Genomic DNA, 13,318 nt, shown 5'->3' with positions numbered 1-13,318 from the left:
AGAAGAGCTACTGCTACTAGTGTTTGAAGTCACAAGATTCTAACTCCCTGTAATACACAATGGGTCTCCACTAGCACAATGTGGGAATCTTCCAATACAATTGAATCCACTAGCCTCAAGCAAATACGTGTGGAATCTGAGTTGCCTAAACATCATTGTCCATTATAGTAGATGTTTTAAGCGAGACAGCTGCACCAACTTAAAATGTTCATAGCAGTAGTTACTTTAACTGTTGAGCTCAGTCACTTTGCTGCCTTCAATTACAGTAAAATCTACTTGAAAAAAATAAATGGGAAGATTACCCCCTGACTCTCTGTGGGGTGAAAGTACTGGATAAACTTGGTGAATTTTAGGTAGCAGTTGCTCCTCTTTCATGTTTTCCTTTTAAAAATACACATGATGGCAAGATTAGATTTTTACAATAGAGGATGCAAACCTCCAGGTGCACAGCAAGACTCAGTAGACTAGCACTAACCACCTCTTTCCATGGGCTTTATGGAACTACTGCCCCACCTCACTCTATGTCCTGTGTGCTAACCTAACACCCAAACCAGGGATTTCACACTGGTCCCTAATAGGGTAGAGGGTCTAAACCTCTAACCTAACATTGTTTTGTTTAGAGCTATGTTATAGCACATGAAAACTCAACTGGCCCTGCTAGTGCAGTTGAGTAGATGAGTAGGAAGAGGTAGTTTGAAGCAACAGCCACCACCCCACTCCTGTACAGGCTGAAGCTCTGATTCTAACAGCAGAGACAAGCTGTAATGTCACTGAAGAGCTCTGAACCTCATTACAAAGGTACAGTTGGGGGGCAGGGGCGGAGAATCACTTCTCCCTTTAGCACGCGTTTCTAGTCTGGGAAGAAGGGTGAGCTAGCCTTTTTTTAAAGAAAAGCCCCACTTTCAAAGAACTAGGAGTGTCTAATTTCAAGCCAGTGCCATCCATTGTTGAGGCCAGTACTGCATTGTTCACTAGATAGCTGGTCATAAGCACATCCAATGCAGGGATCTCTTTTTCAAAATGAAATGGTGTAAGAAAACTTCAAAGAGTAAATCTAAAACAGACAAGTAAACATTTATTTAAATCTTTAGAGTCCTAGAGCCTAAATGAAACTTGTGTCAAGAATTGACACACTATAGCACTACAATTCTCATGCACACTGTTCTACAATGCATGGGGATAAGGAAGCACAGGAGGGATTTCTGAGCAAACATTACTTAGGGTTAATATAAAAAGCATGGTGCTAAAGAAACCCTTTCCGCTATAAACGGCAACAGTCAGTGGTTTAGTATCATTGATGCAACTAGGTTGCATTAGTCAAGAATACATGCAGCTATTTTAAAGCTTTCTGCATATTTACTCTTCCATCATTGTTTTTCCTGGTTGAAGTGTAGTTGGACAGTCGACTTTGCCTTACATGCTACATCGTGTCACTTCCAGCTGCTTCCAGTGTTTAGAAGCTGTGAACGGTGTAGAGCCATCTCCACACTTAGGATAGTATTTTCAAGTAAAGCTCCATTGGCCTACCTCTGCTGCTACTGCATTCAAGGGAAATTTGACCTTGACTTCAATGGGAGAATTTGGCTGAATGCTTTTGAAAACTTCGACCTTCATTTGCACTGAGCACATCTCCATCAGCTTCATGGACTATTCCTGACAATTTCATGACAACAGCACCTTGATTCTTGGTTTTGAAATATTCCACAACATCCTGATCTTGTTTAACAGGCACATAGCCTGCAACATTGAGTCCTTCATACTGATGCTATGATGCTCACACCTCAGAACTTAAGGGCAACCCTTCTCAGGTCCAAGCTGTTTTTGGACGACCACGGGGCTGGAAGAAAGTCAATAGCAAGAAGTACCATAAGAATTTTACATTCAGAATTAAACTCCCAGGCACGTAATACTCAAGGTGCTGGCCCCTTAGTGGACAAGCTGCAGCTGGTAGTTCTGGTTTGTACAGAAAGTACCATGTTCTATTAATGGACAAGACAACACCCTTCATGAAAAGCCATCAGTGACTTGGATAGTCACTTCTCCAAAGAAAATCAGAATGCCAAGCAATGGGAGGGTGTCAGAGGTTACCATCACTGCTACGGTAAAGGGATAAGAATGAAGCCACTCTGCCTTATCATCTAAAATTAGAAGCCAGCTGGCATAGGACAGGTTTTTTTCTGGGCATGTAAGAAACTTTCCAAAACCAGTTTGTCAAATGCAGCATTCCTGCTGCCAGAATACTAACGAGGTCCTGCTTCTTTTGCAGCTTTTTTGGATTCTTGGGCAGAGAAGGGGATGTTGGGAGCAGCTCTCTGAATCACCTGGTGATAGCCACACCCTAGTGCATGGACTGAGAACTAGGGATATACTTTGAGGCAATTGTGAAAGATCTTGCTTTAAAAGACTCATAAAATGACTATCTGCAAAAGACAGGAAACGGGCAGTACCTGAGACAACACCACAGCAATCTGAACCTTCCAGGGACAGTGGGAGATCCATTAGAAATGGCAGTGTGGGAGAGGCAGTGAACTTACTCTGCCAGCAGTCACTGCCCCTGAGCAATGACAGAACAGAGCATTTTTAGGTGTGAAACCTTTGCCCACCTCAGGAGCAGTTCTGACTTTTCCTGATGAAGAGGAACTGTGCTCAGAGGCAATTGCTGGTTACTCTCTGCTGCATGCTGACCTCCACTGTCAAACACCATGAACTAGCTGGGGGTGGAAAGTTAGCATGGGCAACATGCATGATTTCATTGGGTCCTGCCAAGGATCCTGCTCCTTACCTTACTGTGATAGCCCCGCTCAGTCATGCGCTTGGCCTCTTGCCGCACTAACTCCTCACAGTGCTGCTCTGCCAGCCTTGCTTCCTCCTCCTCCTCTTTCTGGCGCTGTAACTCTTCCTGCTCTTGCAGGTGACGCTCTGTAAGCTGAGTATTTTTAAAGATAAGCTATTAAAGTGAGATCACAGGTAGAGACCCAAACTAAACAAAGGGGGGGGAAGGTCAGGACTCAAGAGGCTTGAATCAGTGTCAGATCCGTCTTAGTTAATTGGATACTTTAGTATGGGGGTGGGAGGTTACCTGACTAAGCACCAGTTACAGCTGCTGGCGCGTGTACTCTACCTTTGCTAGCAAAATTGGGAAAGTTTCAGTAGAAAGTTACCGAGAATCTTGTTCTGACACTAAGGAATCGAAGAGCATTTTTCCATGCACTAAAATCTAGCAAAACTGGGTAAGCAAAGGAGATTTGCTAACAGCATCCTAATGACCTGGGGTGCAGGTTTGATGAAGACCTGGGCTCTACCTGGGACTCCAGCTCTTGTTTGCGAGCGGTTTTTAGTTCCTCCTCTTCCTCTCTCTCTCGACGAGTTAGCTCTTTGGCCTCCTCAAGCTCTCTAATCAGTTGTTCCCGGTATTTTACACATTCCTCCTGGGCGTGTCGATTTAGCTCCATCTTCTCTTGGATCTGACACAGTCGGCCTGCAAGGACCTGTTTGGAGTAAGATGGCGGATGAAGGGAAGAAATAGGGTAAATAGAAAGAAAGGGGCCAGACTCAGAAACCAAACTAAGCAGATCTTTATCTAGACAGTTAACCCAGGTCTCAGAAAATACACTGGGCCAGCAGAAAAGCCCATCCCCCAGCACAGAGCTAACCAGCCTTACTGAGCCGCTACTATGTATTCTATGTAAATATACACCAGTGTGAAAGTCCCTCTTTCAGCCAGTAGAGTAATCACTGTCAAGAAGGCACCACCTCATTCATCAGTCTGTCTCTGGCCTTCCTCTCTCTCTCCCATTCTTCTTCTCTTTTTTCCCACACTTGTTTAGCTTCTTCCCTGAAGGGGGGGGAAGAGAGAGAGAGAGTTGATCTCCAGCATTATTGCTTGCAATAACGAGAGACAGGAACAGAGAAGTCTTCAATACCATATTTCCTGCAGCCTCTCTAGTTTCCATGTGCAGGCAGAGAACCGCAGGAAAGCAATTTGTCTGTTATAAACCTTATGCTCAGGAGTGCTTCTGCCTCCGACAGGGATGGGAAACCAGGGCCCTGGCAGAAAATTTAGTTTGCAAAGCTTCTCTTCCCCACAGCATGTCTAGCAAGGAAAGTTCCTGTGCAGCCTGACTTGTCTGGGCATGAAGTATCATACCGACGCCTCTAGCTTTCACTGAGCCAAATTCTGCTCCCACTCACCCCCCCCATGGAAACTTTTTGAAGTCAGTGGGGTTACAGTGGATTCTCTTTCAACTTCCATCTCTCTTGAGAAACAAAGGAAACAACACACAATTTTAGAAGTCATACGTAGGCCCCAAAGCCCATTGGCTGGATGATCAAATGCTGGTTTTAAGTTCTTGTCAGAAAAGTCTGACTAGAGTCATGATGTGGATGGGCAAGGATTGGACTTGTTCACGGTTGCCAATCCATTACTTCTAAAAATAGTTGCTCCCTGTTTATTAACTCTAGTACTAGTTGCAGCAAGAGAAAGACGGATTATGGAATCACTCCCATCAAGGAGAAGGAACCAGAAGGTCTTGATGCTTTTCAGCCAAAAGAACTGTGTCCTTTCACCTGAATATCCTTGTGTTACCTCCACATTGTGACTGGATGGCTAAACCATTCAACATAAAAGATGGAAAGTAGAAAAGGACCTAAAACCCACCCCTACTTCTGTTACACAGGACTCTGTGTAATCAGCCTTCCCTTCTAAAACTGCAAGACTAACTAGGAAGCCAGGAAGAAGATGGCTTCTAGTGGTCCCTTCCTCACCTGTGTGTATCAACAAAGTAACATTTACAGAGTTCTACCAACCTAGAAGAGAGGATGTTCTTAAAGGGAATCATTCATCACATTTAAACTCTCTCCAGCAAGCATGTCAGACTCACCTAAAAATGGTCTCCAGTTCTGCCTCTCGGGCCTTTTCTAACTGGAGCTGCTCCTCAATTACATGTTTCATCCAGGCAGCATCTGCAGCAGCCCGCTCCCGTCTAGCAGAGTGGAGGCGTTGATCCTCATCTTCCTTCTCTAGAAGGGCTAATAGTATTTGCCTGTCCATCTCCTAGAGAAAAGCCAGAAAAGTCACTCACTCACACACACACACACACACAGCAGGTTTTCAAACCAGGCCGCAAGTAAATTCTCAATGTGCACAATCATGCTAATGTCAAGACTGATCACAGACTGGAAGCTCATAACAGATCCTCAGCACCACTCCTAATTTCCTCTTGCCCTAATGCCACCAGGGGGAGATGGAAGGAGCTTGGTATGGCTCTGGACAGACAAGAGATACGCAAACAAAGTAATCAACATGTAGAAACAGCAGTTTTTAGTGCAAGATGACTGTACTACATAAAATAGTTAGGTGATCTCTGGTCTTGGCTTACCAGCTCCTGTTGTATCTGCTGTGCACGTCTCTTTAGTTGGGCATTATACTGATGTCTCAAAAAGCGACTAGGAAAAAAAAAAAAAAAGAGGATACAAAACCAGACTAGCTCCAAAGTCCCATGTTCTCTTTTAGCAACATTCAGAAAAGCAAACCATGACTAGTACCATCTATAAGCATTGGTGGTGGGGGAAACCATTCTTACTGCGTTAGTGTAATTTTTTTTCTATGTCTATTTAAAGTGCTAGCCCATCCACTGCTCTTGATTTTCTAGACATACAATATTAAGTAAATTAACATATACAGCCCACAGTGACACTGACAATATCCCCATATATAGTAAGTGCTACCATGGACACAGGAATGGCTCTCCCAACACCCACAGCACTGAACTATACCATATCATACCCAAGCTCCAACTTTTTCCTGCATGCTTCCATTTGCTTCCTCTCTTCTTCCAGCTCCTCCAGCTCCCATTGCTGTTTTAGTAAATTCTCTTGCTCTTTCTTCAGTTTTGTTGCCTGTTATAAAAGGAATAGCATTTCAGGGAGCTAAGGCCTCCAACTTCCTCATCCATTCTCAGATCCTTTATAGTTGTTGCAGGAGGGCAAAAGCAGCACAGAGAACCAGTTACACAGCACCATCTTTTATTTTCCCATCAACACTGGAGTAGCATCTGCAATTCTCTTTATCCAGCACTACCATTAGAACAGGGTAAGTTCTTCAGGATGTACTTTCCAATACAACAACCATGCCCACTGAAGCAGCTTCTGACTCAATGACTCGTTGGTCCTCGTTGACAGAGCAGTAGCCCTAAAGCCTGATCCTGAGAGTTCCGGTGGGAAATAAGGAGAAGGGAAGAAGACAAAATCCTCCCTGACCTGGAAGTGTTCTCAGGTATTGGCAGCTAGCAGCATGAAGCACTTTGAGACAAATTCCTTCCAGCAGGAGGCTGGCCCCCCACCTCAGAAGTGAACCTCTGTACCTGTGGTTGTGGCAGGTTTTACTGCCAGCAGTGGGATGAGTTCTAAGAAGAACTAGACTCCTTTTTGGGTATGGTAAATATCCCACACTAATCTCACTCTTGCCTTAATGTGTTAGAATATTGGAGACATAACTAGGAACTCCTGTTGGAAAAAAGCCTTCAGTCTGCAAGCTACCGTGCTTGGTGAGGTTCCTAAAACAACCCTCCTTTCTCTGAGGCAACAGATGCAATTGCGGTGCTCAAATACTTAAGGAGGAACACATGAAGGCCCAAGGTTAAATCTCACTGAAAAGTACCAACACGCAGGTAGAAAATAAGAAGCCACTGCTAGCAGAAGCCACATCATATCCAATTAGAACGACTGGCCCTGCTGCTTCACCTCAGTGTTGAGAAACAAATTCAGCCAGAATCATAACATTGGCCTGGCCTCTCCCTTCTAGGATTCCAGAACAAACTCACTGCTCTGGTATCTCCCACCTGGACTGGAGGCTATCAAGTGCACTCTGCTTCAGATGAGGGGAAACTAAATGGTTACCTCCATCTCCCGGAACTTCAGTTCTTCCATTTGTTGCAGTAACACCTCAGCTCGTTTCTTCTCTTCCAGCCGCCTCTTTTCTTCCTCTTGTTTCATTCTTTCCATTGCTTCCCTTCGGGCAAGTTCATATTCATTTTCATACCGTCTTTTTTCTTCTCTTTCAGTTGCTTCTTGCTGATTGAGCCCAAACAAAACGTTTAACGTAATAACTGTAATTCAATATCAAACTCACATGTATTTCAACTAATAGGGTGTTTTAGATATACAAATATTCTAACATTTTAAAAGCCTGATTTTCAAACATGCAGAGCACCCAGTGAGCCCCTGGATTCCAACTGGAAACGAAGGTACTCAACATTTTTTGTTAATTAGTTCAAAGCCTTATGCACCTCTAAAGGGATCAAAGAGACAATGCTGAAATGGAGCCCTCTTTATCTGTGTGATGCTGACAGACCAGGTGCCAACTCATGCTAAGGCCCCTAGGCTTCACTGAATACTGACAAATACATAGATGGAAACCAGTCTGGCTCACCTGCATGTTACTATTGTTAATATAGACAGCAGAGTTATAAGAATGTGTTTAGACTTTATGAAATGCTTGTAGGATGCTGCATGTATTCAGCTTATGTCGGTACCCCATGTTAGAAGGTAATATTAAAGTGTGTGCTCTGTAATTATAAAAGTGTTTGCTCTACAACTGTAAATCCCCAGTCTGTAGAGAAGCATTAACAAGTATGAAATACTAATATACCGCAAGAGGTGTCATCTCCTGCCCAACAAAAGACCTGTAGATGCCAGACAATCCACTGGACATCAGTGGGCAAAAGACTTTGTTGATTGCTCCCCATGAAGAGGAGACATGCAATAGTTTGAATAAAAATCCACATCAAGAAGAAATTGTTATCCCTATGCTGGTTGGACTTCAGGGAGAAGGCAACACTTCACAGTATAAGCACGAGATCCCCAGCTGTTTAGCTGGGTAAGCCCTAAAGGACATATAGAACCTGCACATTACCTCAGTGTCTATTACTTTTTGGAACCTAAGATTATAACTCATTTGTGTGTGTGTTTACCAACTTTAACCTAATAACTCTTATTTCCTTTTCTCAGTTAGTAAACCTTTAGTTTATTATAGGATTGGCTACAAGCATTGTCTTTGGTGAGAAACCTAAGGTACAAATGACCTGGGGTGACTGGGAGTAACCTGAATATTATTGTGATTTTTTTCGTGTAAAGGTCCATCTATCATATGGCAAGATAAACCAGAGTGCCCCAAGGGACTGTCTGTGACTCCATGTTAAGGCTGTTATAGTGCCTGAGGAGTTCACACTTGATACTTGGTTGGTGAAATTTAATTATAGAACATACAAACAAGGGCACAAATTCCAAATTGGCTGTAACTGTCTGCCCTGTAGTTGGCACTCATGTCCGTGAGCCACTCCAGGAAGCTTGACAATCTGTACTTTCACTGCCAACATAGCCATCTGCTGTGGGCTGCCTTCAGACTAACCAAAGAGTTAAATAAGACCTTGCTTATTTCAATATCTGAAACTGTTAAGTTTGACAAAGTTTAGTTTGTGGTGTAGGAACAAGTTCTTGAAGATGTGCTCACATGGGTACTGCATTTAGGTCTCTTAGGTTGGAACAGTGCCCTTGGTGCCACAACAAATCATGCAATTTATTTAGTCTACTAAGCAATGCTGCTGATTTTATATTATCAGGAAAACAAACCAGAAATAAAGCCAGAAAGGAGATTTATATACTTGCCTGACAGAGAAGATGAGGCAGAATTAAATTGCAAGATCCCATCTTCATATAAAACAGTGAGGCACCACTATACATTCACTCACAACTGAGTAGAAGAAAGTATTTGGCAGTCCCTTCCACCTCTGACAACACTAATATCTAAGCACAGGAGGTGGAAGGCTTGTAAGTCTCTACAGAAAGCAAGGTTTCCCAGCGGGAGGTCAGATAAAATGAGCATTCCTCTCCCCAACCCCCAAAAAACCTAAATAGTATCTGCTCTTACAGTTCAGCACTCCTCCTACAGCTAAGAGGTACCAGTATGACTTAGAGTGGTGATTCTCAAACTGTGGGTCGGGACCCCAAAGTGGGTTGCAAATCCATTCTAATGGGATCATCAGGGCTAGCATTAGACTTGCTGGGGCCCAGAGCCCAAGCCCCACCGCCTGGGGCCAAAGCCCAAGCCCTGGGTGGCGGGGCTCAGGCTACAGGCCCCCCTCCTGAGGTCATATCTTAATTTTTGTTGTCAGAAGGGGATCACGGTGCAATGAAGTTTGAGAAACCCTGACTTAGAGCAATCCTAGCATACCTGCTTCTTTTCTGTGAGCTGATCGCCCCAAACGTCTATCACATGCTTCTTGTGGAGCTCTGACTCAATCTGAAGAAGGGAACATAGAGATCATCAGAAAATCAAGTGGTGCAGTCCGGTCTCCCATTCTGTACTATGTCATATGAAACAGGCTCTAAGAAACTATGATGTGGATTGCCATAGGTCTGCAGACAGGGAGAACTAACTAACTAGTAAGCATTGCATTCCCAGGCAACTGTCTGTTCTGGGGTAGCCCACAGTGCAGCAGCAGAATCCCCTGAGCTTGGCTATATCAGGGAGATTCTCAGCCTTCAGAAGAGACTAAATGATCACCTGTCTCAGGTGAGATGCTGGTGAACCTCTTTGGCCAAGGAAGGTTAGATAGGACTCTGTGGAGCCTACTGATACACCCCTACCTAAGCCATAGAGGTCACTGCTAAGGATCAGATTGCAGCATGGAACACTGAGCAGCAGAATTCCTTCCAGCAGATTTGCCCACCACCCCAGAAGTGAGCCTTTATACTAGTGGTTGTGGCGTGTTTTACAGCCAGCAGTGGGATGCTCTTTCTGCCAAGGTCTGAACATGCAATTGGTACAGCCTTCCTCAGCCCCTGCCAGCCCTAGGACTCACGTAGCAATTCCAATCACAGGACTAGTTGGGAATAATCACAAACGTTAAAGAATATAGCAATAAGCAGGCAGAGTGGAGGACCAGCGGAACAAAAGCTAAGAAAGCACTTTAGTGGTACAGGATACAATTTTCAAAAGAATCAAAGTCCCTTAAGAAGTTCTGTCCCACTGACTTCCAAAGGGACTTTGATTCTAGAAGTTCTGTCCCACTGACTTCCAAAGGGACTTTGATTCTTTTGAAAATTGTATCCGCTAAGCCTATAGTACAAGGCAAGAGCCAAGTATCTGAGAATCTTGCTGTCTGTCTAGTTTCTTGCACTGGCACCAACCTCACCTCACAAGGAGGTGCTTCTACTTTAGTGATTGCATTTGAGGGTCTGCAGTCAGTGGAATAAAGAGGTTTCTGATTATTTGGAAGAGCACATGCCTTTGGAGTGATGATACAGAACTCTTAAGTAGTTGAACCATTTTTCTTGGCTTGACATCTGTTACTTCATTTTAAAAAAATCTAAAACCTGATTTAGTACACTCAGAACATTAGTGAAGTGAATAATTATCACCTCTCGGAGTTTGGTATTGTTCTTCTTCCAGTGTTCATACAGCAGCTCTTCAGCAACCTATCAACAAAACATGAGTCAGATCACATCAGAGTAGATCAAATTTTAACAAATATTACAATCTCCCAAAACATCTGTTAAGTATGATCAAGGTTGGGAAATACAGCACTAGACAATCCCCCAGACAGCTAGTGAATACATATTTGGAATGTTACCAGATCCATTTTTTTTAAATGGATTAAAAAACACTCAGTTTAAATCAAAGGGATTGGCCATCCCATCAGCATGTCAGGAACATATACTATTGTAACTATATGGGGGGAGGGGAATTATTCTTATTAAGGCTTAATCCTCCAATAAGAGGCTAAACCCCAGAATTTTTAGACATATTACTGTATAGAATTATATGGCATCTCTCCTCCAGGGGGCTCTCCAAATGCTTTGCAAACTGTCTATTTAAGGATTGACTCACCCACCAGTGACATGCAGCCAATTCATGGTTCAGTTTGGCAGCCACCCATGGAAGTAGCAACAGGAGGGAAAGTGAAGAATGACTTCCCCAGTTAAAACTGCTGCAGCAATATAAACTAGGCTGAATATAATTAGTCAGGATCTCAAGGATAGCACCCCAGCTCTTACAAAAAGTGCTGAGGGATCTTCAATAGCAAGAAGAAGTCAAGACTAGTTCTTCCTCTCATGTTGTTTGACACTCAGTTAACCAAGGCCAAAACAGGTATTTAGAAATCACGAGTTCCCTTTCCTGCAGGACACAGAATCAGGCAGACACAGGGGACACTTATTTCTCTAATCAAGTTTTAAATCAAAGAGAGACTTACCCTCAGCTGCAGGTGTGAGAGGGACAGAAGGGCACCCCAGCTTAGCCTACACACACACACACACCTCAGACCACTTCTCACAAGTTACCTTTTTCCGACGCTCTTCTCTAGCAGATTTCAAATCTTCACTTCTCTCTCTGATCTTGTTCAGCTCAGACTCCTCGTTCAGTCTCATCTCCCTGAGTTCTGCTGTTAGCAATTCTCGCTCCTCATACAAAAGTTTCCTAAGTTGTTCTCGTCTGTGCTCCAAGTTGATTTTTTTTTCCTCTTTCATTTTCTCACAATGATATGCATTCATGCTACCAAAGACACACAACGGAAGAGAGGATTAAGCATCCTGCTAGCCCAGAGTAAGAGAGTCTGCAAAACACAGGACACATGGCAGTGGGGCCATGTGTCAGTCTAATGACACAGACCACTTGCTGTTCCAAAAACCTTCTCAGTTGACCAGACTAAGAACAAAACTGGACCTCCCAGTGTCCTCTGCCTCCTATACCAGGGCATGCACAAGTCCTTCTGCCCTCCTTACGGGAATGATGGCGATGCCCCAAGGCCTAATCCCAGAGGCCCTAGAACAGCGGTTCTCAAACTTTTGTACTGGTGACCCCTTTCACACAGCAAGCCTCTGAGTGCGCCCCCCCCCCCTTAAAATTTAAAAACACTTTTTAATTTCTTTAACCCCATTGTAAATGCTGGAGGCAAAGCGGGGTTTGGGGTGGAGGCTGGCAGCTCGCGACCCCCAGTTTGAGACCCCCCCCGCCCTAGAACACGAAGCCCACAGCCCTGGGGACGGGGAGCCCCCGCGGCCCGCCGGCGGAGTCTCACCTCTGCTGATAGGACCGGCGCGAGCTCCACTGGCTCTGTTTGGAGCTGCAGACTCCGGACTGTTTGAAATAGCGGCTGTTCCGCTCCCACTGCTGCCGCCAACGGGCCTCCTGGTCCCGCTGCCGCACGATCTGCTTCTCCAGGGCTCTGCTCCGGCTGGGCCAGCAGGCGGGCAGCGTAGGCAACGCCATCGGCCCAGCCCGTGCGCGGCGGGGTCACCGCGGCTCAGCCTCCGAGGGTCGGCCCGGGCAGGCCCCGCACTCCCGGGGGTGGGCGAGGGGAGGCCAGCGCCAGGCAGGGGCCAGCCCCGCTCGTGCCCCCGGGCGAGATGCAGCCACCGGCTGCGGGGCCCGAGGCGCTGCTGGGCTGCCCCCAAGGGACCTTTACCGACAGAGCCCGCGGGGTGGCACCGGGTGAAGGGAGAACTCCCTCCGAGCGGCGCCCGCCGGGGAAACAGTAACGGCTTCAGCACTTCCGGCCTCCGCCGCGCAGCACCATGGCAACGCTTCCGGGCGGGGCTACGGGCTCCTTCGAGGGACACGCTGTCCCTGAGCGCCCAATGAGGCGAGACCCCGCCCTCTCCTCCCCGGTCCCTCCTGTGCGCGCGGGCAGTTTCCCCAGCTGACCCGTGCAAACCGCCTCCACCACTCTGTGCACGCACACATTCCCACTCACATCCTCCGTGCTGCTCACACACGTTTGTACGCACACATTCCCACTCAGACCCTCTGTGCTCACACGTTTGCACGCACACATTCCCACTCACATCCTCCGTGCTGCTCACACACGTTTGCACGCACACATTCCCACTCAGACACTCTGTGCTCACACGTTTGCACGCACACATTCCCACTCACATCCTCCGTGCTGCTCACACACGTTTGCACGCACACATTCCCACTCAAACCCTTTTGACGCTGACAATTACATGCACAAACGTGCGCTATTTGCACATGCATGCAGACTGTTTGCACATACAGTCACGTTCACTCTGCATGTATTTTCATTTTGAACAACAAACACATTTGAAAATCTGGCCCTTTATTGTTTAACAAGCCCGGCCAGATATTCAGGAACGTGAAGGACTCACTAACCTGTCACTGTTAATTTTATTGGTAAAGTCCCTATTCTGAGCTGGACTCTATACAAGACACAGAAGAAGGCATCATCCCTCCCAGGAGTTTACACTAAGTGGATGGATGGTGATCAACCACAGTAAACCCCACCATGAGCTACAGACA

The 13,318-nt window shown here is 45.6% G+C and overlaps 1 protein-coding gene across 1 annotated transcript; it reads right to left on the bottom strand.

Moving 5' to 3' along the window:
* Nucleotides 1-1,435: 1,435 nt before the first annotated feature.
* On the bottom strand, nt 1,436-12,268 carry TCHP (trichoplein keratin filament binding). Its single transcript, XM_065417839.1, has 12 exons — nt 12,078-12,268; nt 11,341-11,551; nt 10,420-10,476; nt 9,230-9,298; nt 6,898-7,071; nt 5,786-5,898; nt 5,379-5,445; nt 4,881-5,053; nt 3,754-3,835; nt 3,303-3,488; nt 2,783-2,926; nt 1,436-1,837 (listed from the first exon to the last, which is right to left on the bottom strand). The coding sequence occupies exons 1-12, from the start codon at nt 12,266-12,268 to the stop codon at nt 1,805-1,807; spliced, it is 1,500 nt and encodes a 499-aa protein (XP_065273911.1). The 3' UTR covers nt 1,436-1,804.
* Between the last annotated feature and the right edge of the window lie 1,050 nt (nt 12,269-13,318).

This window comes from Emys orbicularis, chromosome 16 (genome assembly GCF_028017835.1).
Source record: "Emys orbicularis isolate rEmyOrb1 chromosome 16, rEmyOrb1.hap1, whole genome shotgun sequence".
NCBI lineage: Eukaryota > Metazoa > Chordata > Testudines > Emydidae > Emys > Emys orbicularis.
The sequence above is the reverse complement of the archived record's forward strand: the minus strand, read 5'-3'. Positions and strand labels throughout refer to the sequence as shown.

Bases quoted from the DNA above. Each gene is read 5' to 3' on its own strand.
- TCHP (XM_065417839.1), bottom strand. From the start codon at position 12,268: ATGGCGTTGCCTACGCTGCCCGCCTGCTGGCCCAGCCGGAGCAGAGCC. The intron at 9,299-10,419 runs GTGATAATTATT...TCCCTTCTTCAG, and splicing joins ACAATACCAAACTCCGAGAG to ATTGAGTCAGAGCTCCACAA. The intron at 3,489-3,753 runs GTGGTGCCTTCT...TACTCCAAACAG, and splicing joins GAGACAGACTGATGAATGAG to GTCCTTGCAGGCCGACTGTG.